A 27,483-nucleotide genomic window follows, 5' to 3' on the forward strand; every position below is an offset into this window, starting at 1 on the left:
AAACAAGAATGATGTTGCTTTCCACTTTGCTTCTTAATATAAATCATTCTATTTCAAATGGTTCATCCAAATGTTTTGATCTATATCGGAAGTCAAATTGTAATCTCAATATTGACTTGTTAAAAAAAAAAAATCGCTATTCAATTTTTTGCCCATATCGTGCAGCCCTGCCTCCTTTCACTGTCTCAGGGTGTTCCATCTTGTCTGTCCATTCACCTCTACACCACCACAAAACCATTCCTGACAAGGCCCTGTTCTTAACAGAATGCTGCACTTTTCTGCATTTTGACAAGCTTAGTGTAAAGACATAAAATAAGGGCAGAAGTCACTCATGCAGTCATGAAGAGGTGGGTGCTGTATGAGTGTACGGTTGGCCAGGGTAGCTTAAACAGATTAAGATTAGGATCACTTTATTGGTCAATTGCACACAAGGTCCAACCGAAAATTGACTTCTGCTTTTAACCCAACCGAAAGACACACATACACACACAGGTTCTTTTGGAGAGGTGCTCGGGGCTGCCACACTGGGCGCCCGGGGAACTGTTGTTGTGCCTTGCTCAAGGGCACAATGGCATCTAGGATGTGATACCAGCAACCCTCTGGTTTCAGTTAATTTCCCAGCCAGATTTTTCCCATTGGACCCAGAATTCCAACTGGCAACCCTCCGGTTGCTGGTTCACCTCTCTAACCGCTAGGCTACCTGGCTCCAACAGTTCATGGTAATGACCATCCCACCACATCCCACACACAGGAACACAGGACACCTTGACTATCTACTGTATCCAGCAGCTGCACAACGTGTCAGCACAGATTCAGCAGGGTGTTTCAGGGACTTTAGACACAAAGCTTCATTTTCCGTTGGCGGTTCCACACTTCGATACATCTGAGGAAAGTCCCAAATTGGCCCTGGTAACTAAAGAATCAGCTGGGGGCGGGCACAGACAAGGTTGGGTGAGAAGTGTGTGTGTGTATTGCGGGGAGGTGTGGTGTTTGATGGAGTGAGATGTGCAATGACACAGAGGCCCAGATCAGAAGGCTATTTAAGATTAGGATCCCTTTATTGGTCAATTGTACATAAGGTCACACTGAAATTTGACCTCTGCTTTATCTCAACCCCTCCAAAAGACACACATACATATACAGTTTGGAGGAGGGGGATGCCACATTGGGCGCCCGTGGAGGAGGAGTTGTGGCGGGTTAAGTGCCTTGCTCAAGGGCACAATGCCTTGCCCATCAGATCCCCCCCCCCCCCCATCTGACCCTGGATTCGAACTGGCAAACCTCCGGGTGGCTCACCGCCCAGAAGGTTATTTTCTCCAATGACAGAGAGTCATCCAGTCAATGCTCCATCCAGTTACTGCTACAGGATGAGTTGATCCCCAATAGGCCTATCAACTGTGGGGAGATCCCGCTGAATTGGTAAACCCTGGGAAACTAGTGGAATGACACTGACAACACCATATGATTGACCGATTAGATCACAGGTGTCAAACTCATTCCACAGAGGGCCAAGTGGCTGCGGGTTTTCACTCCCTCTATTGTACTCGATTGATGAATCAAGGACACTATTTAGTAAGGAACTTCAAACACCTGGTTGTCTATTGCTTAATTGAAAGGAAAAACCTGCAGACACTAAACCCTCCATGAAATGAGTTTGAAACCCCTGGATTAGATCACATGCAAACCCTTTTTTCTCACAACTTCCTGGTGCCAAATGCACTCTATGCAGAATTCTTGCATTGCGTGCCATTTTGCCATCTCTAGCAGAGTTTGTGCTAGTCCTAAATTAAAATCCCCAAAAACAATTTGGCATCGTTGACATATTAGGTCAATCCATAGCCTAAACCGGGGTAAAACAGGAATTCGAACATTAAGTGAATTAAATCAATCATCTGTCTTAATTAACATTGAACACTTAAGTTATATAGGTTACAATAAACCTTTAATATCTTAAAGGTGTTGGTTTAAAAAAAAAAAGTAGACCGTCAGAACGCACTGTTTGAGTTTGCAAACAGGAAGGTAAAGAGTTAATTCTTATACGAAAGGGAAAGCCCCAGTTTCGCGGATTTGGTTATGTGAATGAGAGAGAGACAGTTTACGGACTATTTGATTCGTTGCAATAAAAGGAGGAACATAATAGCCTACTGATTTTCTTCACTTGCCTACCTGCAGTTATATTGCAGGTGTGTTACCGTCAGTTAGTTTATTCGAAAGTCTTATTTATCATATTCAAAACATTTACGAGTCAGTTGTGTGATTTTAATTTATTTAAATTATCAGTGTCCACAAATTCTCAAAAGGAACACTTATGGATTTGGAGAATAGCCTCGAGCCATTCTTGTATTGGCATGGCAAATTACATTATTAAACTCCAAATGCAAAACGACATTTGGATACTTTCGTGGAGAAGGAGACTGTGCCTAGGCTATAGAAAACATAAATTGAATTCGCATTTGAATCACTGCTATGTTTTGAGACGACAAACACCTGAGGCTGATTCCAGGATATTTGATCCGTATTCATGCGGAGGACCATGACCATGAACGGTCACCAGACTCAAACCACAGTGCCACTGGATTTGCGCACCACAAAGAGGGAGTGTGGGAACGGTGCCGCCTGGACTCCCACCAGCAAAGGTCTCTCCGTTCGGGTGAGAGTGCCGTATCCCACTGCCCCACTCACGGAGGATGACTGTCCAAACGGAAATCCCAGCCCTACTGTGGAGCCGCTGGCGCATCGTTGTGGATCATCGTTGATAAAACCTCCTGTGAACACGGGAAACCCGGCAGTTCTGGAGAAAAAACACTCCCCAGCTGTAACTTCTCACACGCCATTCACTCCGAACCCTGGTGAGCGCAGCACAACAGACACACGAACACAGGACATATCTTCCTCGAGGCTTCCTTTTAGGAAACGTCAATTTCCTACCGAATGGGAGACGCCGGAACAGTCACGTACCCCACCCGAGAGAGAGGAGCGCTTATCCCCCTACAAAGACTTGTGCTGCAGACCGAGTCCTCCAAATATTTTTTTACAGAGCTACGACAATGAGAATATTGGTTCCCTGGCATCCGTCTCACACAGACAATTGTCCGTCGCCAGCGGTTTTGACAATGGACACCAAAGCGTCGGTCCGGTTCGTTCAATGCAAGCACCCCGTCCTTACTGTAAGTTAGTCGCCCTTGCAAAAGACACGTAAAAAAATATTAAAATGAAAGTGTACAGCCCATGACATTATTATTCAAAGTTTATCCCATCGCATTTTCTTATTTTTTCCCCTAATCGAGCAAAACAAAATGCGTAATCATATCTGACAGTCATGTTATAAGTGTATTAATTTGACTATAATCAAAGGTATTGGTTTGAAAGAGAATATACTTCTGAATCAGTTAGTGGTCATTTGCCTTGGAATCAAACTGTTTTTTTCTGTGGTATGTTCCTTCATAGCATTGTGCAGTGATGGTTAGTCTTGCTTTGGAACCCCAGTCATTGAGAAACTCTTTTGCCAGACCTTCCAGCGATAAATTATTGAACTGATTAAAAACTTGCAAAACATGTCAATGGGTCATCTGTAATTTCCTTATTTCACAGTATTGTACCAAACATCTCTCTCGATCTGCCCCCTCCCTCCCTCGGTCACCCAGATCCCTATCCAGGGTACCCATTCTACTCCTGGCCCAGCAGGTCACCGCTGGTTGTGAACGTGCCTGTCTCTCACCTCCAGTCCTCTCTTTACCCGACGGGACACACCGAACACCTGCTGGCAGATGTTGCCCAGGCGACGTGCCAAGATGACGACGGCGACACGTATGTTTGTTTTTGAAAACCCTACATGCATTGAACTTCAGTTAGTCTCATGAAGCAGATAGGGCCTAGTACTGTTGCCCTCTGAGGGTTCCTTGCTAACTCTGACTACCTGCTAGGCGCTATGGACTGGGTCGAGTTCAGTAGGTCATTTTTGTTTTCCATTTCAAAACATTTGACCCTGATCAGTTAGGTATGTGTTGGAGGGAGAGGAGATGTCACACAGTCTGTTTGTTTTGGTCTATGATTCACCTGGCTGTGAGGGGTGTTGGTGGTGAGAGAGGAGTGTGCTGTGTGTACCCTTACCACACCACACCCCACCACATTCTTTACCTTCATTTCACTTCCTGTCTCCGTAATGATTATTGGAGTCAATTCTCTGCTCTGCTGCTCAGTGAAAGTGTCACTGGGTGAGGGGGATTCTGAAATTGAACTTGACCTCTGTGATCTGTACTGTGTGTGTGTCGTGTTCTGTGTCTGTTTGCATTGTTGGTGTGAGTCTTTCTTATGAGAGACAGGCTTGTCGCTGGGATGACTATTAGAGTAAGGTGACCAGATAACAACACACCAAAAAACATGAAGAAAGAAGATAAAAATATCTCATGGAATAATATATATATATATTTTTTTAACCCCTTTTTCGCCCCAATTTGGTGGTATCCAATTGGTAGTTACAGTCCTGTCCTATCGCTGCAACTCCCGTACGGACTCGGGAGAGGCGAAGGTCGAGAGCCGTGCGTCCTCCGAAACACAACCCAGCCAAGCCGCACTGCTTCTTGACACAACGCCCACGTAACCTGGAAGCCAGCCGCACCAATGTGACCGTGTCAGCGTGCATTGCGCCCAGCCCGCCACAGGAGTCGCTAGTACGCGATGGGACAAGAACATCCCTGCCGGCCAAACCCTCCCCTAACCCGGACGACGCTGGGCCAATTGTGCGCCGCCCCATGGGTCTCCCGGTCGTGGCCGGCTGCTCACAGCCTGAACTCGAACCAGGTTCTCTAGTGGCACAGCTAGCACTGCGATGCAGCGTCTTAGACCACTGCGTCACTCGGGAGGCCGCCCATGGAATTATTTTTAACTATACATTTCCGCTACAGTCCTTTCACATACGTTAATTATTTATAACACAAATGGATTAACCCCTCAGATGTTTCTTAATTTTAGCCTACCGTGATCATTTTTGAATCACCCCAGTTTGGTAGCCTATGCTGTTGGAAAGGTTTCCTGGCTATGGGCATGGTTGTTCATGCGGTTGTTACAATGAATCACTGACCAAATGTTCTCACAGAAGGGAGCAAACAAGTTTGATACAAGTGGTGAGACAAATTTTACATTGAAATCCGATTGCATATAGCTTTTGATTACTGAAATATCAGCCTCAATTTAACTTCAGAGTTGCTTTTCTTTCTGGGGGATAATCAGGGACATTGCCAGTACTAGCCTGGGACATGCCACCAAAATCGGGGACGTCTGGTCACCTTATGTCAGAGGTTAAGGAGTGGATGTGGTACATTCAATCACATGTTAATACCAACCTCACGCACCAATGCCCACTATGACCTGCTACACCTGAGCACTCACCTGTTCACTGACAGAAATGCGAGGACGATACAAAAATAGTCATGTGACTGAAATCATAAGTCCTTCCAAGCATGACATTGCAAAGTCATGTTCCTGTAGTTTAAGTGCCGTGTGTCACTGTCATTTGCATCCCATTACAAAAAACACATGATAGAGAAAGTACAGACCTGGCTGTGGGTTTCGAGCCATGGCAGTTCCGCTTGGGATGATTTCATGTGATGTAGAGCCCAGGGACCAGCACTGAAATCAATTAGGAAGAAAACACCTTGCAATCTGATCACAGGATGTTTAAGATTTATCAGTATTAAAGTGCATTTACATTTCAGTGCTCGTTTTTTTGTGGCATAAAAAAAAAAGTACTTAAAAAGAAAAATCAAACTACCTAGGCGGTTGCACTGGGGCTTTTGGGTGTTGTTCTTATGAAGTCAAACTACTTGATGAAGTGGTAGACTGTAAAGAAGTACATTTCCCTGGCTGGTAGCTAATTGTATTGTGGTCTGTCTGATAAAGTTAGATTTCAGCAGAAAGACAGCGCCGCTTCTCAGCCCCCAACCATCCCCAAGTGTGTCTGTGTGTGTGCGTGCGTACATACGTCAATGGGATGTTAATCCTCAGTTCTCATCACCTCTGAGCCCCTCAGTTTCGGGAAAACCTCTGAGCGTGCACCTCTCAATGTGTGACTGCGGTTTTCTCAGGTCTTTCTGTATCTCTGTTTTCATTTCTGTGTTTTTAAATGAATGAGCTCAAAACCCAAACATCCGCTCCTCACTTCCTCATTTACCGCTTTCTCTCTCTCTCCCTCATCGATCTCTCTCGCTTTTTCTTCTGATAATTTCCCTGCTTATCTCTCACTAACATTCTCTCACCCCTGTCTCATTCTCCCCTGTTCATCTCTCACCCCTCTGTGACACACTCCCCTGTTCATTGTCCTTCTAGCTGCTTGAATGAAAGACAGGTGTGTAGTCAGTGCAGTAACATGGGGACAGTACACAATGTATTTGATGAGTATAGTCATGCTTATATAATACAGGTGGGGAGGAAGTTTGTTCAGCAGTTCCTTGTAAAGCACATGTATTGTACCCAACAACTTTGGCTCACCGCTGTGCTTGGCCAGGGATATGCATCCAACCTATGCAGACATGTAGGTAGGGGAGGGGTCAATAAACTGGAGGAAATAGCTATAGTGCTGCCATGGCAAAAATCAAATCAAACTTTATTTATATAGCACATTTCTTAGAGGATACATTTGCATTTCAAAGTGCTTAACAAATTAAATAGTATAACAATAAAATAAGTGGACATGAGACTAATTGATTAAAATAAATATAGAATGGTATAAAAAAAATGTAAATAGTATGACTAAAAGCACCTTAAGTAAAAGCAAGGCTAAAAAGGTATGTCTTAAGATTCTTCTTAAAAATTTCTCCAGTTTCTGAGGCCCGCCCTCAAATCCTCCGGCACGCTGTTCCAAAGGCCAGGACCATAGAGGCTGCTTTAAAGATCAATAAAGCAATTCTTTTTTTAATCGTTTCCAAAACTGACAAGCAACCATAAAGGCTATGTCAGGCTGCAGACTTAGGGTGGCTCAGTTGTTAGAGCTTGGTTCCTGCAATGTCAGAGTTGTGGGTTCAATTCCCACAGGGGTCCAGTTTGCAAAAAGTAAGAAATGTATGCATTCTGGATAAGAGGATCTGCTAAATGACAAAGGGCTTTTAAAAATGATTTATTGTAAATTGGACTGTGGTGTGTTTCTGGTTCCCCTTTGTTTAATACACCTGTCTTAGAGTCATCGCTCTCTCAGCTGGTCTGCTGGCCACAGCAACCCGCATTCCCTCGCCTCCCCCCAAACAGGATACCACATGTACGCCACTGCCAGTCTCTGTCGCTCAGTGTGTGTGTGTTTGAGTGCGGCCCAGCGCTCCTGCGTCAGTGTGCTTTGGGTTATCTGGGGCTGTGGTCTGCCCCACTTCCAGGAACAGGAGAGCGCACAGTTTCATCTTGAGAGAAAGAGAAAGAGAGGAACCTTGTTCAAGTGTGTGATAATCTCACCATTGCACTGAATGGAGACACTTGTTACTAGGTTAGTTAGGTGTTGATAGCTTTTTGAGGAATGTTGGGAGAGGCACCTCGCAAATACTCATCTGGGGACTCTTTTTAATCAGAACTGATGCCATTCTCATTGTGCTGCAATAATGCATGTTTGTCGTCTACTCACATACTCCACAAATACATGTTTACTATGTGACAAAGACTCTGCTGCAGATTCATTAATTCTGCTTCCTCACTGCATGGGAGAACCTAGTCAGTTGTTTTTGATGGATGACCTATTATCACTGTAATCACTTGAGTGCCAATGTTGATCTGGTGGGAGTTTTTAGGCAAATTAAGATGGTAGTGAAGTGCCGCTACTGTGGGCTGCGTACAGACATATAGTGCCTTACGACAGTATTCACCCCCACCCCGCTTGGCATTTTTCCTATTTTATTACAACCTGGAATTAAAATAGATTTTTTGGGGGGGGGTTGTATCATTTGATTTACACAACATGCCTACCACTTTGAAGTTGCAAAATATTTTTTATTGTGAAACAAACAAGACAAAAAAAAACAGAACTTGAGCGTGCATAACTATTCACCTCCCCCAAAATCAATACTTTGTAGAGACTCCTTATGCAGCAATTACAGCTGCAAGTCTCTTGGGGTATGTCTCTATAAGCTTTGCACATCTAGCCACTGGGATTTTTGCCCATTCTTCAAGGCAAAACTGCTCCAGCTCCTTCAAGTAGGATGGGTTCCGCTGGTATATAGCAATCTTTAAGTCATACCACAGATTCTCAATTGGATTGAGATCTGGGCTTTGACTAGGCCATTCCAAGACATATAAATGTTTCCCCTTAAACCACAAGTGTTGCTTTAGCAGTATGCTTAGGGTCATTGTTCTGCTGGAAGGTGAACCTCTTTCCCAGTCTCAAATCTCTGGAAGACAAACAGGTTTCCCTCAAGAATTTCCCTGTATTTAGAGCCATCCATCATTCCTTCAATTCTGACCAAAAACATCTCCACAGCTTGATGCTGCCACCACCATGCTTCACTGTGGAGATGGTGTTCTCGAGGTGATGAGAAGTGTTGGGTTTGCACCAGACATAGCGTTTTCCTTGATGGCCAAAATGCAACATTTTTGTCTCATCTGACCAGAGTACCTTCTTCCATATGTTTGGAGTCTCCCACATGCCTTTTGGCAAAATGTGTATCTTATTTTTTTTAAACCTCTTTGGGCTAGACGTGCTGCTAGCGCCCCACCTTGACAACATCCGGTGAAATTGCAGAGAGCGAAATTCAAAATACAAAAATCATAATATTAAACATTCATGAAAATACGTGTCTTACATCATTTAAAAGCTTAACTTCTTGTTAATCCAGCCGCTTACCATGCGATTATCTGAGGACAGCGCCCCGTAATACAAAAGCATTAAAAACATTTTCCAAACCAGCAGAGGCGTCACAAGTCAGAAATAGAGAAAATAAATCACTTACCTTTGAAGCTCTTCCTTTGTTTGCAATCCCAAGGGTCCCAGCTACATAACAAATGGTCGTTTTGTTCAATAAAGTCCTTTATATCCCAAAAAAGTCAGTTTAGTTGGTGTGCTTGATTCAGTAATCCACCTGTTCCCCTCTTCAAAAGGAATATAAAGGAATCCCAAAAGTTACCAATAAACTTCGTCCAAACAAGTCCAACAACGTTTCTAATCAATCCTCAGGTACCCTAATATGTAAATAAACAATAAAATTTAAGACGGAGAATAGTGTGTTCAATACCGGCGATAAATAACGAAGTGCGCACCCTCATCCACACGCGCAACAAGACTACAGTCAAAATGAGAGCCACCTAGGAAAACTACAAATTCTAGCTCATTTTTCAAAAAACAAGCTGAAACCCTTTCTAAAGACTGCAGTTCCTATGGCTTCCACTAGATGTCAATCTGGGAGGATTTCCTTTGTTTTTCCCATAGACAGCCATTATGAATGGTCACCTCAACAAAAAAAAAACATCTGGATATATTCTCCTCAGGTTTTTGCCTGCCATATCAGTTCTGTTATACTCACATACATTATTTTAACAGTTGTAGAAACTTCAGAGTGTTTTCTATCCAATACTACCAATTATATGCATATCCTAGCTTCTGGGCCTGAGTAACAGGCAGTTTACTTTGGGAACCTTAGTCATCCGAACTTCTGAATACTGCCCCCTATCCCTAAAGAAGTTTTAAGCAATGGCTTTTTTCTGGTCAGTATTCCGTAAAGCCCAACTCTGTGGAGTGTACGACTTAAAGTGGTCCAATCTCCGCTGTGGATCTTAGCAGCTCCTTAAGGGTTATCTTTGGTCTCTTTGTTACCTCTGATTAATGCCCTCCTTGCCTGGTCTGAGTTTGTGGGCAGCCCTCTCTTGGCAGGTTTGTTATGGTGCCATATTCTTTCTATTTTTTAATAATGTATTTAATGGTGCTCGTGGGATGTTCAAAGTTTCAGATATTTTTTCTATAACCCAACCTTGAACTGTACTTCTCCACAACTTTGTCCCTGACCTGTTTGGAGAGCTTCTTGGTCTTCATGGTGCTGCTTGCTTGGTGGTGCCCCTTGCTTAGTGGTGTTGCAGACTCTGGGGCCTTTCAGAACAGGCATGTATACTGAGATCATGTGACACTTAGATTGCACACAGGTTGACTTTAACTAATTATGTGACTTCTGAAGGTAATTGGTTGCACCAGATCTTATTTAGGAGCTTCATAGCAAAGGGGGTGAATACATATGCACACCACTTTTCCGTTTTTTATTTTATTTTTAAAACAAGAACATTTTTCACTTCACCAATTTGGACTATTTTCTGTATGTCCATTACATGAAATCCAAATAAAAATATATTTAAATTACAGGTTGTAATGCAACAAAATAGGAAAAACGCCAAGGGGGATGAATACTTTTGCAAGGCACTGTAGCTCTTGGCTATTTGCGCAAGGGATAAGTAGTTTCCACGGGATCAGAGCATTATTTTTTTCTCCCTTTCATGCTGAGTGGTTATCGAAAGAGAGCTAAAAATGTTTTTCAAATAGTCTATGTTGAGGATGACCTTGTCATGACCTTGTCATTCTCAATGGATGTAAAAACAGACTTAGTTGACTTAGTTGACTCGCTGTTTGAGGTGAAGAAAAAATTACTTTCAGAAGTTCCACTGTGGTGGTGAGTTAAGACGATCAGAAATACTATCAGATCCCCAAATGGGCACATTTGTGCCTATATGTCCGCGCAGGCCAGGTAGCCTAGGCCTACTTGTATGTATGGTCAGGTGCTCGTCCTTGCTCAACATTAACAGAAGCGCTACAAATTACAATTAATAAATTGACAACTCCTAAATGGAATGAAATAAACCAAAACTTGTTCCTCAGAAGTGTAGCCTAGGTTGTGCGATCCTCAAACAACGTGTACACTCTGACAATGAGAATGGTAAAAGACTGTTGTAGTAGTAATAAATTGAATGCATTAACAGAAATTACCATAAAACATTGTAGACTAGAAATTGGGGAAATGAAATGTACTACTGGTGATTCTGATGAGCAATCCCCCCGGCCTCCACAATGGATTAGTCCACTGAGACAGGAGTGAATCCATCAGGTCACTTTTGCCATAAAAATATATATTATATACTGCTCGACCAACAGCCTATCGACCAAACAATCGACAAGTCGACTAAATGGGGTCAGCCATTTAGACAGATACACTTGTGAATGTGGTGAAGGGCATTTGTACGGTGTGTGTGTGGTGAGGGGTGGTATTTGTACGGTGTGTGTGGTGATGGGTGTTTCTCACTTACCGGTAAGGGGAGCTAAGAGGAAAGAACCGACACACATGGCCAAACCATTTCTGTTTTTCTGATCAGACGGCTGAGTGGCTTCACTGTGCTGTATGGCCGTTAGTCAGGTCAGATTGCGAGAGAGGGGCGTCAACACTGTTGCACGTTTTACTGTTATGAGACTGTCTTGTGGTCATCTTCAGTTGCACCAGTCACCACCATGCCGGTTAGAACTACACTTGTATGGAGATGGGTTTCAATTACAAAGACAAACTGTCATCCCTATTGTGTCTTTCTCTATGTGAAAGATTTGTTTACTCAAGTTGAATAAGAAATGAGGAAAACAAGGTTGTATTGGCTATGGTTTGTTGACATGTTTTGGTCTGTGTTACACTAGCTACACGGATGAGATGGCTGGTTGTGATTGGTTAGACCTGCCTTCTGCATTGACATCAGTCAAACACCCGCCTCCAAACCTCAGGCTCTGTATAATGTTACCACATATCTCCACACCTGTGCTATGCATTGTACGTGTTGTGTTGTGATTGTTTTGTGAAAGATGCATCCATCCAGCCACTCTGTGTGTGTGAATATGAAGGTCTACGGTGACACAGGTTGATCAGAGATGAATAATGTCTCAATGATCAGTCTGTATTAGTAACATACTGCCCTGTATAACACAATATACTCCTAATGCATAATGTTAGGTTGAATTACTCATAAGTGCAGGTAGGCACGCACCTGTCTTCAAGAGAGGCAGTTCTGAGATCCACCCAAGGCCGTATGCTGATAAGTGTTCTGTTAGGACTTGCCTTAAATCAAGCTCAGAAAGAATGTAATGTTTCGGCTTGGCACCCAAATATTACTTTAGCTGTCAAGTCCGTCTCTCTCTGCCTGGCAAAACAGAGCTAAGCTGTATGACCTCTCCCTATCTCTCACACGAGCCCTCCAACATAAGTTGTGAATTATTATATATATTTTTAGACCTGTGTTCACTTTGATGTTGATGCTAAGGGAATTGTTGGTTCAAGCTACGGACTAGTACTAAAATTTCTACTGAACAAAAATACAAAACGCAACATGCAACAATTTCAAATATTTTACTAAGTTACACTTCATATAAGGAAATCAGTCAATTGAAATAAATGTATTAGGCCCTAATCTATGAATTTCACATGAGTGGGAATACAGATACGCATTTGTTGGTCACAGATACCTTAAAGGTAGGAGCTTGGATCAGAAAACCAGTCAGTATCTGGTGTGACTACGATTTGCCTCGTGCAGCGCAACACATCTCCTTCAGAGTTGATCAGGCTGTTGATTGTGGCCTGTGGAATGTTGTCCCACTCGTCTTCAATGTCTGTGCGAAGTTGCTGGATATTGGCAAGAACTGGGACACGCTGTCGTACACCGATCCAGAGCATAAGTTGTGAGTTTTATATATATATATATATATATATATTTTAAAAAAATTAAACCTGTGTTCACTTTGTTGATGCTAAGGGAATTTTTGGCTCAAGCTATGGACTTGTACTACCATTTCTACTGAACAAAAGGCTCTGGTGATATCAGAGGATAATTGGCACGACAATGGGCCTCAGGATCGTGTCACGTTATCTCTGTGCATTCAAATTGCCATTGATCAAATTAAATTGTGTTCGTGGGCTGTAGCTTATGCCTGCCCGTACCATAACCCCACCGTCACTCCATTTACAACGTTGACATCAGCAAACCACTCGCCCACACAATGCCATACATGTTGTCTGTGGTTGTGAGGTCGGTTGGACGTACTGCCAAATTCTCTAAAACGACGTTGGAGGCGGCTTATGGTAGAGAAATGAACATTCAATTATCTGGCAAAGGCTCTGGTGAACATTCCTGCAGTCAGCATACCAATTGCACGCTCCCTCAACTTGAGACATCCGTGGTACTGTGTTGTGACAAAACTACACATTTTAGTGGTCTTTTATTGTCCCCAGCACAAGGCGCACCTGTCAAATCTAATTTTATTTGTCACATGCGCCAAATACAACAGGTGTAGACCTTACCGTGAAATGTTTACTTACAAGCCCATAGCCAACAGTACAGTTCAAGAAATAGAGTTAAGAAAATATTTACTAAATCAAAATAAAGTGAAAATAAAAAGTAACACAGTGGAATTACATAACAATAACGAGGCTATATACAGGGGGCACCGGTACTGAGTAAATGTGCGGGGGTAGCAGCAGTATAAAAACAAAGGGGGGGGGGTTCAATGTAAATAGTCTGGGTGTCCATTTGAATGATTAATTGTTCAGCAGTCTTAAAACTTAGGGGTAGAAGCTGTTAAGGAGACTTTTGGACCTAGACTTGGCGCTCCGGTACCGCTTGCCGTGCGGTAGCAAGAGAACAGTCTACGATTTGAGTGGCTGGAGTCTGAAAATATTTTGCGCTTTCCTGACACTGCCTGGTATATAGGTTCTGGATGGCAGGAAGCTTGGCCCAAGTGATGGACTAGGCCTTGCGTACTACCCTCTGTAGCGCCTTACGGTCAGATACTGATCAGTTGCTGTGTAATGATCATGTTGTTTAATCAGCATCTTGACATGCCACACTTGTCATGTGGATGGATTATCTTGGCAAAGGAGAAATTCTCACTAACAGGAATGTAAACAAATGTGTACTTTTTTTTGTTGAAATAAGCTTTTGGAACATTTCTGGGATCTTTTATTTCAGCTCATGAAACCAACACTGTTGTGTTTATACTTTTGTTCAGTGTAGTTATGTGGAGGAATGTATGACATATCAACTCACAACTCTCTGAAAGAGAATGACATGTTTTTGTCTCGGGACATTACATTTGTATTGTGTAGGCCTGCAGCATGTACCATTTGTGACTAGTGTTAGAAAGCCAACAAGGTAGATGCTGGAGATTTAAAAGGGTTTTCCGCTAAATTTGTTTTGTATAAGAGCTGTCTTTGAGCAATGCATGAAAGATGGTCTCTGTGTGCAGGCCTATGTATTTTCTTTATTTTCCATTTCCTCTTTGCAGTATGAAAATATGTTGTTACTCATCTCCTCAGACTTTAGTTGTATGTGCAGTAGGTAGACATGCCAAACACCAATATGTTCTTTAGTCTGTTGTAACTCTGTTTAAATGGACAATAGATTAGGAAGTAAACAAAAAAAGCTAATTACCATAAATTTGTGCTAACCCCAAATTCTTAGTGAAGGTACTTTTAAATGATTCTCTCTCAAAATGTCCCTACCCAATTTCCTGTCAACCTTTTTTTCTCTTGTTCTGCATTTACGATTGATATTCATTGGAGGAAGCTGAAAGACATGAAAACACACAGAAATCCCCTAATAGAGACCGTAGTTCTAATGGTTTAATGGTGATTATCTTCCCCAATACAGAGAGCCGTGCCATTGTCACACAACAGGAAATTACATCAAACCAAACGGGTGTTTACTGAAATTAGCTTCTGAAATATATACATAATGTCAAAAACAAGGACATTTCTAAGTGACCCCAAACTTTTGAACGTGTGTGTGTGTACACTTATTGTTCAAAAATATATACACACATACACAAAACCATTCAAAAGTTTGAGGTCACTTAGAAATGTCCTTGTTTTTGAAAGAAAAGCCCCCAAAAATTGGTCCATTTAAAATAACATAAAATTGATCAGAAATACAGTGTAGACATTGTTAATGTTGTAAATGACTATTGTAGCTGGAAACTGCCTTTAAAAAAAATTGAATATCTACATTACATAGGCGTACAGAGGCCCATTATCAGCAACCATCACGCCTGTGTTCCAATGGCACGATGTGTTAGCTAATCCAAGTTAATAATTTTAAAAGGCTAACTGATCATTAGAAAACCATTTTTCAATTGTTAGCACAGCTGAAAACTGTTGTTCTGATTTAAAGAAGCAATAAAACTGGCCTTCTTTAGATTAGCTGATGCGCCAGATACTCAACATTTGTGGGTTCAATTACAGGCTCAAAATGGCCAGTAACAAAGCACTTTCTTCTGAAACTCATTAGTCTATTCTTGTTCTAAGAAATGAAGGCTATTCCATGTGAGAAATTGCCAAGAAACTGGCTCTAACCAGAATAGAAAGGAGTGGGAGGCCCCGGTGCACAACTGAGCAAGAGGACAAGTACATTAGTGTCTAGTTTGAGAAAGACGCTTCACAAGTCCTGAAATGGCAGCTTCATTAAATAGTACCCGCACAACACCAACAGTGAAGAGGCAACTCCGGGATGCTGGCCTTCTAGGCAGAGTTCCTCTGTCCATTGTCTGTGTTCTTTTGCCCATCTTAATATTTTATTTTTAATGGCCAGTCTGAGATATGGCTTTTTCTTTGCAACTCTGCCTAGAAGGCCAGCATCCCAGAGTTGCCTCTTCACTGTTGAGACGGGTGTTTTGGGGGTACTATTTAATGAAGCTGCCATTTGACCCCAAACTTTTGAACGGTAGTGTGTGGGTGTACACCCACGCACTACCGTTCGAAAGTGTGTGTGTGTATATGTATGTGTGTGTGTGTGTGTATATATATATATATATATATATATATATATATATATATATATATATATATATATATATATATATAAAATAAAGAACTCCTGTCATTCTTCCTTGTTCCTATGTTCTTTCACTTTACATACAATATAAATATCACTTTCCTAGTCAACTTGATCAGTTTTCAACAGGCTTTGTAATGAGTCACGCACCACACTGCTCTTCTCTCAGCCTGTCAGTTGTGGAGAATCAGGTCATAGGTCAAGTGAAGTTGGCCAGTGCTCGTCATTCAGTAATGGTGCAGGGGCAGACAGGTGTTGCAGGGGCAGACCAGTGAGATACATTTATGGGTTAGCCTGACTTTGTCAACATATTGTAGGTTTGTGTAAACTTTCTACCGCAATTGTGTAAAGGTTTTACACAGTCAGCCATCACATGCCAGTTAGTCTGTCAGTCAGTTTGTAGGCCATAGGATTTCTCAGGTCAGTCAATCAGTTCCTATCCTGGCCGTGTTAGTTAGCTGGCTTAAAAGGTTAGTCAGGGCATCAGTGGGCTTCTGTGTCATGACATATCAGCAGCCACTTTACAACCATGCTGGAGTTGTGTGAAAAAGTGTGTCAATTTTTTGTGTGCATTTAAATAGTTTGTGTGTATAAGAATGTATGTGTACCTGTTATTTGTGTGTAGTTTTGACTCCGGTGTATGTGTTACAGGGCTCTTCACATAGCAGTGGTGCAGGGGCAGGACGCTCAGATCCAAAGAATGATCCTTCTCCTGGGACTGGTTCACACAGACCTGGACATTTACAACAACCTGAGACAGGTGCGATACATGCACACACAGCTGTTTTCTCAGAAATGTCAGGGCTTTTGAGTGTAAAAATCCTATTTTCCCTAACCCCAAAACCCTTAAGCTTAAAATAGCATTTGGAAAAAACTCAAGACCTGAAAAAGTAGTTTTTCTACCTTGTTAGGACATTGGGGTCCTGATAATGTAGGAAAACAAGTACACACACACTTGCCACTCACTGCAGATTTCAGATCACAACAAGGAAAGTTGAGGAAGTCCTTGATTTCCTCTTCGCCCAGCCTCTTTACCGTACAGACAGACACCTCTCGGCTGCCGGTTATCAGAAGAAATGTAGTTTCTGGTTACCTGTGCTTACCGCAGGCCAGTCACACGCACAAAACTATTGCTTGGAAGGATGAGCTATGATCGGTATCCTTTGTTCAGGGCTGTGTGTTCTGAAGTGATATTTTGTGCTCTGTTCTCTTTTCATCAATGCCCCATGGCCTTTTCCCATCACTTTCAAATGAGTCCTCTTCCCCCCTCCAGCGTGCCATCACGTCCTGTCAATGCCACATCCCCTCTGCAGCTTTGTTAGTCTGCCTAATCACCCCAGAGAAATCACCCTGAACCCTTCACTCACACACACACACACACACACACACACAGAACTGGGGTTTCAGACAACACATCGCTCACTTACCAGAAATAACGTTGGTAGTTTGTTGTGTGTTCTCACCATTGAGGTGAGACCGAGGCATTTACAGTGATATCCTGTCTGTAGTGTATAGTCTAGCAGACAGGCTGCATACGTTCGTACCATGTGAGGAGCCAGGGGGAGATTTCAGTCCAGGCTGAGAGACATGATGCTCGCCACAATGTTGTGACTACCAGATAGGCTTGTGCTAGATAACAAAATGACCCTAATGCCAAGCCTGAGAACAATTTATTTTATTGTTTATTAGATTTGTCAGTGATAATCAAGTAAATTACTATATAGGATAGTCTGTAACCCAAAATAAACATCTTAAAAACACACTGCACAATACTTTAACATTCTTTTGTCAGCAATGTTTACAAATTCTATAGCCATTCTAAGCAATTCAATGTGTTGTGCAGTCCAAACAATACTTCAGTGGTCACTTTAATTAAATGGTTCGACAGAGTTAATATCAGTACTGAGTTGCATGTGCACATTGTGCGACTACCAGATCAGCTGCAGCACTGGTGCTATGAAACAGCTGTTTGATACTCCCACACTGTCACTACTACTAACCAAACACTGACATCTACTAGCTGGTGCACTTCCCAATTCTCTCTGGCCAATGCTACTTCCATGTTAAGTTATGCAGATTCCCTGGAAACTGTTCAGATATTGCAAATGAATGACCATGTCCTTAACACTACCGTTGCCACTTTGTACATTATGCTTTGTGTGTGTATGCTTGTGGCATGCAGTGTATTGTGTGAGGATTCTACAGTGCATGTGTATGTGCACTTAGTATCCTCATTCTGAGAAGTCACATGATCCCCCCCCTGCTCTGCACTGTTTCAACATAAGTTGTTGCTGAGGTTGAGGGTAGAATCAGGGACTTTCCCTTTCTGCGCTAGTCTGTCTCTCTCCCTCTGATCTTATCTCAGTACATTGTGAGTTGACCCCTCCTATTGCATAAATTATGCAAAATAACTAGCAGAATGAGCTCTTCCATGGTATGTTAAGGACCTTTGTTAGTCTTTCCTGGGAAGTTGCATAACTATAACATTAACAGGTCATACCAGGAAGTACACCCTATGCACACCTTTAGTTTCTCATATTGTTTTTACCTCCTCCTCCTCCTGTTCTTTGTATCCTTGTCTGGCACACACCCACCCATTCAAGGCTTTTCCTCATACCTAGAACTCTCCCCTCCACTCCTCTGTTCTTCTGGTTTATCCGCTCATTTCGTTGGAATGTAACTCTGGACACACAGCCAGCAGGGGAGAGGGAAGGGATTTCCCCTCTTATCCCGTCTATCCCCTTGCCTCCCCTCTCTACCACTTCCAGCTATTCCTCTCCCTGGCTTTCTTGCCCTATGCTCCCCCTTCTCTCCGTCCCCACTCTGCCCCTCTTATCTGTGCTGTTTTTGTTTGTCCTTCTGGAATGGTTTACAGGAAGCTAGTACTAAACTCAATGAACTTGAGTGTTTTTGGACCATGATAAAAGCTTTGATTTGGCCTTTGATTAAGTATTGTGACATGTTGATGGTTACGTCCTTTACGGCTTCATGTTCAGGGACATTCTAGGAAGATCAAGATGACTGAGTCAGACTGTTGGTAGTTCATGGGAGGTCAAACACTCGGGTGTGTGTGAGATCAGTCATGAGTAACTGAGGATTCAGGGAAATAGGAGGGTTTTCTCCGGAAGTGAAGGCCACTGGCATTGAGACATTGGAGGCATTTCACCAGTGTTTTCTCCCGCCACTGCTTTGGTATTTTACTGCTGTTCTTTACTGGAACATAGCCACACACACCCACCCACCCACACACACACACTAAGTATGTGCTTTTCCTGAATCAAAAGTGAAACTAAATGAACATCATCCTGACCACAGATTAATCGTACTGAACAATGATAGATTCCAGATCAAGTGACTTCCCTAAACCCTTTCTGAATGTCTCTGGACATTGGACCACTGACGAAGTTAACATTTATCAAATCGGGTTTTACGAATCAATGAATCATTGGCCATAGTCTCTGGAAGATCCTGGATTGCACAAGTGCTTTCAGTAAACCCGTGTTGGAATCTGCAATCCCCTGCATAGTGGCATGTCTCTGGAATCACCTGGGCCGGGTCCCAGGCTTTCCTACACAACATGGGCTGTTCCGGTCACTTGAGACAAAAACAGGTTTTTACCTCATCATTGATCACATCCGACCTGGCTTGAAAAAGCATGAGTTCTTTCAAATACTTTAGGTGCACCTCATTTTGAAACAAGAAAAACAAACATATGGGGCTGTATCCTGACCTTGGTGGAAGCCATCTCCTAGCTGTTTTGCATTTTGGACTTTGATAGTGTGTTTACCATCCTGTATGGCGTTTATCTTTGTCTGTCGATGTCTAATGCTAATAAAGCCTTCTGTGCCGTGACTGGGCGGCTCCGGTTTGTTTGGGGGCGTATGCCCAACCTTATCTAGCCAATCGTTTATCAGCTCTTGTGAACTTCCCCCTGCAGAACAGGATGGAGATGTGATTCCATTAACAGGAGTAATACACTATTCTTTCTCCTTCTTCCTCTTGGTTAAAAAAAAATGGTTTACCTCATTTATAAACCGTGCGTATGTACAAAATATAACCCCAAACATTCGTTCATGCAAAAGTTGGCATTTATAAAAACTGAGCTTGACATGGAAATGTGCTCACCTTCCCGCAAACTTTAGACCATGTTTATGCACATTTTCTAGTGGTTGAAGCATTGCAAGCAGATTAGTATTTTGTGCAAATAGGGGATATGATGGACACACTTATTCATAATTAACAGGTTAATAACAAGATTCAATAATTTGCCTTTAGTGAGAATTTATCTTAGCATTTTAAAATAATTAGAAATAGGCATCTAAATCCTGGGTTATTATTTTTAATTTCCATGATCATTGCATAAAAAAAATCCCTCACCTTTTCTGTGATGGTTTAATACTCACGAGGTAGCATAGGCCTACAAGGGGAAAGGGGGATACCTAGTCAGTTGTCCAAGACATCCACGTCTTTGGCGCCCGGGGAACAGCGGGTTAACCATCTTGCTCAGGGGCAGAACGACAGGCTATTTCAAGTATTTTTGCTCTATGCAGGCCGATCCAGATCGCAGTTTATTAATTGTGGAACAGACTGTTGTAGGTTACATCTTAATACTGCAATTTCACATTTCTCAAGTAGACAATATTGCATTTATACACACTACATATTTTCATAACCATTGCAGAATAAATTCTTCACCTTTTCTGGCCATGATGGGTTCATATAGACTAAAATAAATTACCATGTAGATCTAATTTAATTGGGGCTATTAGATATTATTTCAAGTATTTTGCTCTATGCATCAAAGTAAGCATGGTTTATAACATGCAGTAGAATTTAACAAGGGAACAGACAGTTCATATTTTACATTGAATTGTGTCTACCACTAAGTAGATAGTTTCAGAATTCGAGGGCAGTGCAGCATAGGTTTGAGAGAAAGTAAATGCAAATCATTAGGCCCTATTAAATTCAAAACGATCTGTTTACAGGTCCCGAGTGGCGCAGCGGTTTAAAGGCACTGCATCTCAGTGCTAGAGGCATCACTACAGACCCTGGTTCGATTCCAGGCTGTATCACAACCGGCCGTGATTGGGAGTCCCATAGGGCGGCGCACAATTGGCCTAGCGTCGTTAGGGTTTGGACAGGTTATGCCGTCATTGTAAATAAGAATGTTCTTAACTGACTTGCCTATTTAAATAAATAAAAAAGGTCCACAGCAATTTGCAGTTGTCTTTCATAAACTGTCAGATAGCCTAGGACTACAGAAAATGTCACTGCAAAAGTTTAACATTCTACAATCCCTTCCAAAGACATTGGATCAAGTTTGCTATTGCCTTTAGAAAATTGCCTCGCCTAATTTGAATACTTCCAAAGTATACAGCAAATAAGCGCGTTATTGTCACCATAAAAGATGAATGATGGACGTTTTTCAGCCGGTGTTTTAACGTAAGTTCACACGCGCAGTTTCAGAACGGGTCTATAACGGGAAACATGCCAAGTTTATAAATCAATACTTTTGTACGTGCGCAGTCTTTTCATAAATGGTGACAGCAGATATTTAGTGTGAAACGTATCCAACGTTTATGAGGCTCCTGGTTTTCAAATGTTCTTGTTTAATGAGATTGTTGTCTAAAGATGAATTATCTCCCTCTTTCTCAGACCCCTCTTCATCTGGCTGTGATTACCCATCAGGCCCAGCTGGTGGAGGCGTTGCTGCGTGCGGGTGCTGACCCGCGGGCTCTGGACCGTAACGGTCAGACAACGGTCCACCTCTGCTGTGAACACGGCCAGCAGGCCTGCCTCTCTGTGGTCCTTTCCCACCCCTCCATCTTGACTTGCCTGGAGGTCAGGAACTATGAGGGTAAGTTACTACTTCTACTATGTTGGGATCGATTCAATTTCAATTGAGACAATTCAGGGGATTAGTTTAAATTCCCCTGAACTTTCCAATGCGACCTAATTGACAGTCTGTTTCTGCTATAGCCAGCTCCTTTGTGGTAGTCATGCCAGACATGACTTGGCTAAAACAATAATAGATCTTTATTTATTTCACCTTTATTTAACCAGGTAGGCCAGTTGAGAACAAGTTCTCATTTACAACTGCGACCTGGCCAAGATTAAGCAAAGCAGTGCGACAAAAACACAGGGTTACACAAATAAACGTATAGTCAATAACAAAATAAAAATAATCTATGTACAGTGTGTGCAAATGTAGAAGAGTAGGGAGGTATGCAATAAATAGGCCATGAGGCGAAAATAATTTCAATTTAGCATTAATACTGGAGTGATATGTGCAAGTAGAGATACTGGGGTGCAAAAGAGCAAGAGGGTAAGTAATAATATGGGGATGAGGTAGTCGGGTGTGCTATTTAAAGATTGGCTGTGTACAGGTACAGTGATCGGTAAGCTGCTCTGACAGCTTATGCTTAAAGTTAGAGAGGGAGATATAAGACTCCAGCTTCAGAGATGTTTGATTCAGAGATCATTGGCAGCAGAGAACGAGAAGGAAAGGCGGCCAAAGGAAGTGTTGGCATTGGGGATGGCCAGTGCAATATACCTGCTGGAGCGCGTGCTATGGGTGGGTGTTGCTATGGTGCCCAATGAGCTGAGATAAGGCGGAGCTTTACCTAGCAAAGACTTATAGATGACCTGGAGCCAGTAGGTTTGGCGACGGATATGTAGTGAGAGCCAGCCAACGAGAGCATAGAGGTCGCAGTGGTGGGTAGTACATGGGGCTTTGGTGATAAAACAGATGGCACTGTGAGACGACATCCAGTTTGAGTAGAGTGTTGGGGGCTATTTTGTAAATGACATCACTGAAGTCAAGGATCGGTAGGATAGTCAGTTTTACGAGGGTATGTTTGGCGGCATGAGTGAAGGAGGTGTTGCAAAATAGGAAGCCGATTCTAGATTTAATTTTGTATTGGAGATGCTTAATATGAGTCTGGAAGGAGAGTTTACAGTCTAATCAGGCATCTAGGTATTTGTAGTTGTCCACATATTCTAGGTCAGAACCGTCCAGAGCAGTGATGCTAGTCGGGCGGGAGGGTGTGGGCAGCAATCGGTTGAAGAGCATGCACTTAGTTTTAGTAGCATTTAAAAGCAGTTGGAGGCCACGGAAGGAGTGTTGTATGGCGTTGAAGCTTGTTTGGAGGTTTGTTAGCACAGTGTCCAAAGAAGGGCCAGATGTATACAGAATGGCGTTGTCTGCATGGAGGTGGATCAGAGAATCACCAGCAGCAAGAGCAACATCATTGATGTATACAGAGAAAAGAGTCGGCCCGAGAATTGAGCCCTGGCACCCCCATAGACTGCCAGAGGTCCGGACAACAGGCCCTCCGATTTGAGACACTGAACTCTATCTGAGAAGTAGTTGGTGAACCAGGCGAGGCAGTCATTTGAGAAGCCAAGGCTATTGAGTCTGCCGATAAGAATGCGGTGATTGGCAGAGTCGAAAGCCTTGGCCAGGTTGATGAAGACGGCTGCACAGTACTGTCTTATCGATGGCGGTGATGATATCGTTTAGGACCTTGAGCGTGACTGAGGTGACCATGACCAGCTCGGAAACCAGATTGCATAGTGGAGAAGGTACAGTGGGTTTCGAAATGGTCGGTGATCTGTTTATTAACTTGGCTTTCAAAGATTTTAGAAAGCTAGGGCAGGATGGCTATAGGTCTATAACAGTTTGGGTCTAGAGTGTCTCTCCCTTTGAAGAGGGGGATGACCGCGGTAGCTTACCAATCTTTGGGGATCTCAGACGATACGAAAGAGAGGTTGAACAGGCTAGTAATAGGGGTTGCAACAATTTCAGAGGATTATTTTAGAAAGAGGGTCCAGATTGTCTAGCCCAGCTGATTTGTAGGATCCAGATTTTGCAGCTCTTTCAGAACATCAGCTGTTTGGATTTGGGTGAAGGAGAAGCGGGGGGGGGGGGGGGGGGTTTGGGCAAGTTGCTGCAGGGGGTGCTGAGGTGTTGGCTGGGGTAGGGGTAGCCAGAGGGAAATCATGGCCAGCCGTGGAAAATTGCTTATTGAAATTATCGAAGATTTATCGGTGGTGACAGTGTTTCCTATCCTCAGTGCAGTGAGCAGCTGGTAGGAGATGCTCTTATTCTCCATGAACTTTAGTGTCCCAAAACGTTTTGGAATTAGTGCTACAGGAAGCAAATTTCTGTTTGAAAAAGCTAACCTTAGCTTTCCTAACTGACTGAGAATATTGGTTTCTGACTTCCCTGAAGAGTTGCATATCGCGGGGGCTATTCGATGCTAATGCAGAACGCCACAGGATGTTTTTGTGCTGGTCAAGGGCAGTCAAGTCTGGGGTGAACCAAGGGCTAGATCGGTTCTTAGTTCTTTTTTTTTAATGGGGCATGCTTATTTAAGATGGAGAGGAAAGCACTTTTGAATAGCAACCAGGCATTCTCTACTAACGGGATGAGGTCAATATCCTTCCAGGATACCCAGGCCAGGTCGGTTAGAAAGGCCTGCTCGCTGAAGTGTTTTAGGGAGCGTTTGACAGTGATGAGTGGTGGTTGTTTGACCGCGGACCCATTACGCACGCAGGCAATGAGGCAGTGATCGCTGAGATCCTGGTTGAAGACAGCAGAGGTGTATTTGGAGGGCAAGTTGATCAGGATGATATCTAAGAGGGCGCCCATGGTTACAGATTTTGGGTTGTACCTGGTAGGTACCTTGATAATTTGTGTGAGATTGAGGACATCTAGCTTAGATTGTAGGACGGAAGGGGTGTTAAGCATATCCCAGTTTAGGTCACCTAACAGTACGAACTCTGAAGATAGATGGGGGGGCAATCAATTCACATATGGTGTCCAGGGCACAGCTGGGGGCTGAAGGGAGTCTACAACAAGTGGCAACGGTGAGATGTATACTACTACCCCAAATAAAGCCAGTAAACCCCCCCCCCCAATGTTTACAACATTCATGCCTAATGTATGGGAATTCCCATATTCATATGGGAATATTTGAGTTGCGACACAGATACTAACGTTATATGTAGCACACATTTCAAATGGTTGCTTGACTGACTTAAGTTGTGTAAGTTGAATTGCACTGAAAGTGACCTACCCATTTGATATGATTAGAGCTTAATCTACTGGTATTATTGATTCTCACATCCCCCTGTTTGACTCAGGCTGTGGGTCCCATGGTGGTGGGTGTGTGAGGCAGAGAGGGAAGAGGGCATTTCCTGCTGTGGTGGTCTGTGTGACAAGTCTGGGCACAGCATGGTTTGCCTTGTACTCAAAACAGCAGAAAGCCCCTAGAATACACATGGGCTCTGGAGCATGTGATTCTCTTCTTAACTGCTTATTGTTCCCCCCTCTCTCCAGGCCTCACCCCTCTCCACCTAGCTGTACAGGGTGGACACAAGGAGCTGGTCAGAATGCTGCTGGATGCTGGGGCGGACATCAACGCTATGGTCAGTCACCTTCCTCCCCTACCCAACTCTCCATCTCTCCCCTTAAATGGTGGGCCATTTCAAATGGGCTTTGATTTATTCTGGCATACTGAACCTACTGCATCATCCAAGTACTCAATACCAGGTAATACTCATTAGATTAATTCCTGTTCCACTTTACAGTGTCCCCATTCTCCTCTCTCTAAGCAGGACATCAAGAGTGGCCACAGTCCTCTCATACACGCAGTAGAGAACAACAATATGGACATGGTGCACTTCCTCATAGAGGTAAGGCTACGTGTGTTGTATGTGACTCAGCTGTTCTACTGAAGTCAGCTCATCTATATTTAAAATGGTCAGTAGGTCCTCCCCTGTTCCCCTTTTTAGGTTTCTTTCCTTTCTGGGAAAATGATTTACAAGAAAAACGTTAAGTGACTCTGTTTAGTTCCACATCATCATCAAAGACTAACCATGTTACTTATTTTTACCGCTTATATCTTCTCATCAATCTCCTGCTTCGCTTCCTCTGTCCTCTCTCCCTGCCCCCTCAGAATGACTGTAATGTGAATGGCCAGTCGTACAGTGGCAACACGGCGCTGCACTGTGCCTGTGGGCGAGGCCAGGTAGACACAGCCAGGCTGCTACTGAAGAACAGAGCCGACAGCAGTGTGAAGAACTACCACAATGACACCCCCGCGATGGTGGCCAAGAACAAGAAGGTGAGGGAGGAGAAAATGAATGCACTGGATCTATGGAAGAGGGTCTCTGTTTCACGCTAATCAATAGCTTTACACATGTGTAGGAGAATAAAAACTGAAGTTAGTGGGTTAAATAAACGATAGTGTGGACATAGGACTGAACTAATCCTTGTGGGTGCTTCCCTCTAGTGGCTGTACCTAATAATGATTTTCTTGTCATTGTCAGTTTGTGTTGTTGCTTTGCCAATGACAAACCGTACCAACAATAAAACACACAAATAATCTAAGGAATGCTATCACTCAGTAGCCCCACAGATGCAGTGAACTCACTAGTTGTCATTGCAGCACTGTTAATGTGTGTCCACTCAGGTAACCTAACCCTTTAGATCGCTGTCCTCAGGTAACAGATGTACTACGAGGGAAGGGCTCCAGAAACCAGCAGCCCAAACCTCAGTGTGTACCAGCCTCACCACACAGGAGCACACCCCACTCACAGAACAGAGGTAATGGTGAGACGAGTACAGACTTATCTGCATCATGCATTCGGGCACACAGTAAACTCATCACACCCCTCTGTCCCCAGGTTCCCCATCTTTCACCATTGGCCACTCCCACAGCTTCGCCTCTTCACCGCAGCGCATCCCATTCCCCCAGGGCACCTCCCACTCCCTCCCCTCACAGCCAATCAGCAGAGAGCCTGTCAGGCCGCCAGTCTCCAATGAAGATCCAGGAGAGCGAGCAGCTGCCGGTGAGGCTTGGCTCCGACAGGATGACTGCAGTGGACAACAGCCTGGCCCAGAGAAGGACCTACTCACTGACCCACAGCTACCCTCCAGCAATGCACCACCAGTCCCCCATCACTGATGTTCAAATAGGACATCTACTAGCCTACTACTCCCCTGGAGTCCAGAGACCTCTTTATCCAGAGCCTCCCTTTATCCTCCTCCACACCAACATCCCTTACCCAGCCACTGTCTCTACTGCCTCCCAAATGACCCCTGGCCAATCCCGGCCCTCCAGCCACTGCAGCGACCAATCAGATGTCTCCATCACGAGCGTCAATATGGGCAACGGTAACAGTTGACAAAAGGTGCGCTTTCAGTGTCCCTGCTGAGTTAGGTTCCACCACTGTTTGAGTTATTGGTTGGTGACTAGAAGGACTTGAGCTTAAAACAAGGAGGAAGTTTATTTACTACTGTTGGACTATAGAGCCTATGCTGGTATGATTATGTACTTCTAGCGCTCAGCTGGATGCATATGGATTTGTAAAGAGACTAATACACTGGAAGAATGAACGTTATTGCAGTTTCCTGAATAGACTTAATTCAGAACTGTTATCACCGTGTGTGTGATGGCTGTGTGGAAACTGGAGCTCCACCAGGAGGTCTTGAATGTTGCTACCTTACTTGAAATTCATGATTATTTTTCAGGCTCTCTTTTCTGGGTAACTGTTGTTTACTTTGAATAATGTAGAATTGATAAGTCCAAGAATAAATATTTTTCTACATTATTTCCTCTCATGCATAGCACCACACGGACACATGCACGACCTTAATGGTCTTTAACG

At 43.3% G+C, this 27,483-nt stretch overlaps 1 protein-coding gene and 1 long non-coding RNA gene across 3 annotated transcripts; one reads left to right on the forward strand and one right to left on the reverse strand.

Moving 5' to 3' along the window:
• Positions 1 to 1,670: 1,670 nt before the first annotated feature.
• On the forward strand, positions 1,671 to 27,426 carry LOC139572364 (B-cell lymphoma 3 protein homolog). 2 transcript variants are annotated; one of them, XM_071395092.1, is made up of 9 exons: positions 1,671 to 3,167; positions 3,645 to 3,807; positions 16,459 to 16,567; positions 21,463 to 21,664; positions 25,151 to 25,239; positions 25,429 to 25,506; positions 25,770 to 25,937; positions 26,317 to 26,421; positions 26,493 to 27,426. In XM_071395092.1, exons 1-9 carry the CDS (start codon positions 2,522 to 2,524, stop codon positions 26,778 to 26,780), a joined length of 1,848 nt encoding a protein of 615 aa, XP_071251193.1. In that variant the 5' UTR covers positions 1,671 to 2,521; the 3' UTR covers positions 26,781 to 27,426. The 2 variants fall into 2 exon arrangements, with proteins under 2 accessions (XP_071251193.1, XP_071251194.1); XM_071395093.1 differs by having other exon boundaries at positions 1,672 to 3,167; positions 26,317 to 26,419; positions 26,500 to 27,426.
• LOC139572368 (uncharacterized) lies at positions 6,568 to 11,823 on the reverse strand. The gene is made up of 2 exons (XR_011674390.1): positions 11,254 to 11,823; positions 6,568 to 7,385 (listed from the first exon to the last, which is right to left on the reverse strand). It is a non-coding gene; the product is annotated as an uncharacterized lncRNA (long non-coding RNA).
• Positions 27,427 to 27,483: the final 57 nt, after the last annotated feature.

Source organism: Salvelinus alpinus, chromosome 4 (genome assembly GCF_045679555.1).
Source record: "Salvelinus alpinus chromosome 4, SLU_Salpinus.1, whole genome shotgun sequence".
Classification (NCBI taxonomy): domain Eukaryota; kingdom Metazoa; phylum Chordata; class Actinopteri; order Salmoniformes; family Salmonidae; genus Salvelinus; species Salvelinus alpinus.

Bases quoted from the DNA above. Each gene is read 5' to 3' on its own strand.
- LOC139572364 (XM_071395092.1), top strand. From the start codon at position 2,522: ATGCGGAGGACCATGACCATGAACGGTCACCAGACTCAAACCACAGTG. The intron at 3,808-16,458 runs GTATGTTTGTTT...TATGTGTTACAG, and splicing joins CAAGATGACGACGGCGACAC to GGCTCTTCACATAGCAGTGG. The intron at 25,240-25,428 runs GTCAGTCACCTT...CTCTCTAAGCAG, and splicing joins GGGCGGACATCAACGCTATG to GACATCAAGAGTGGCCACAG.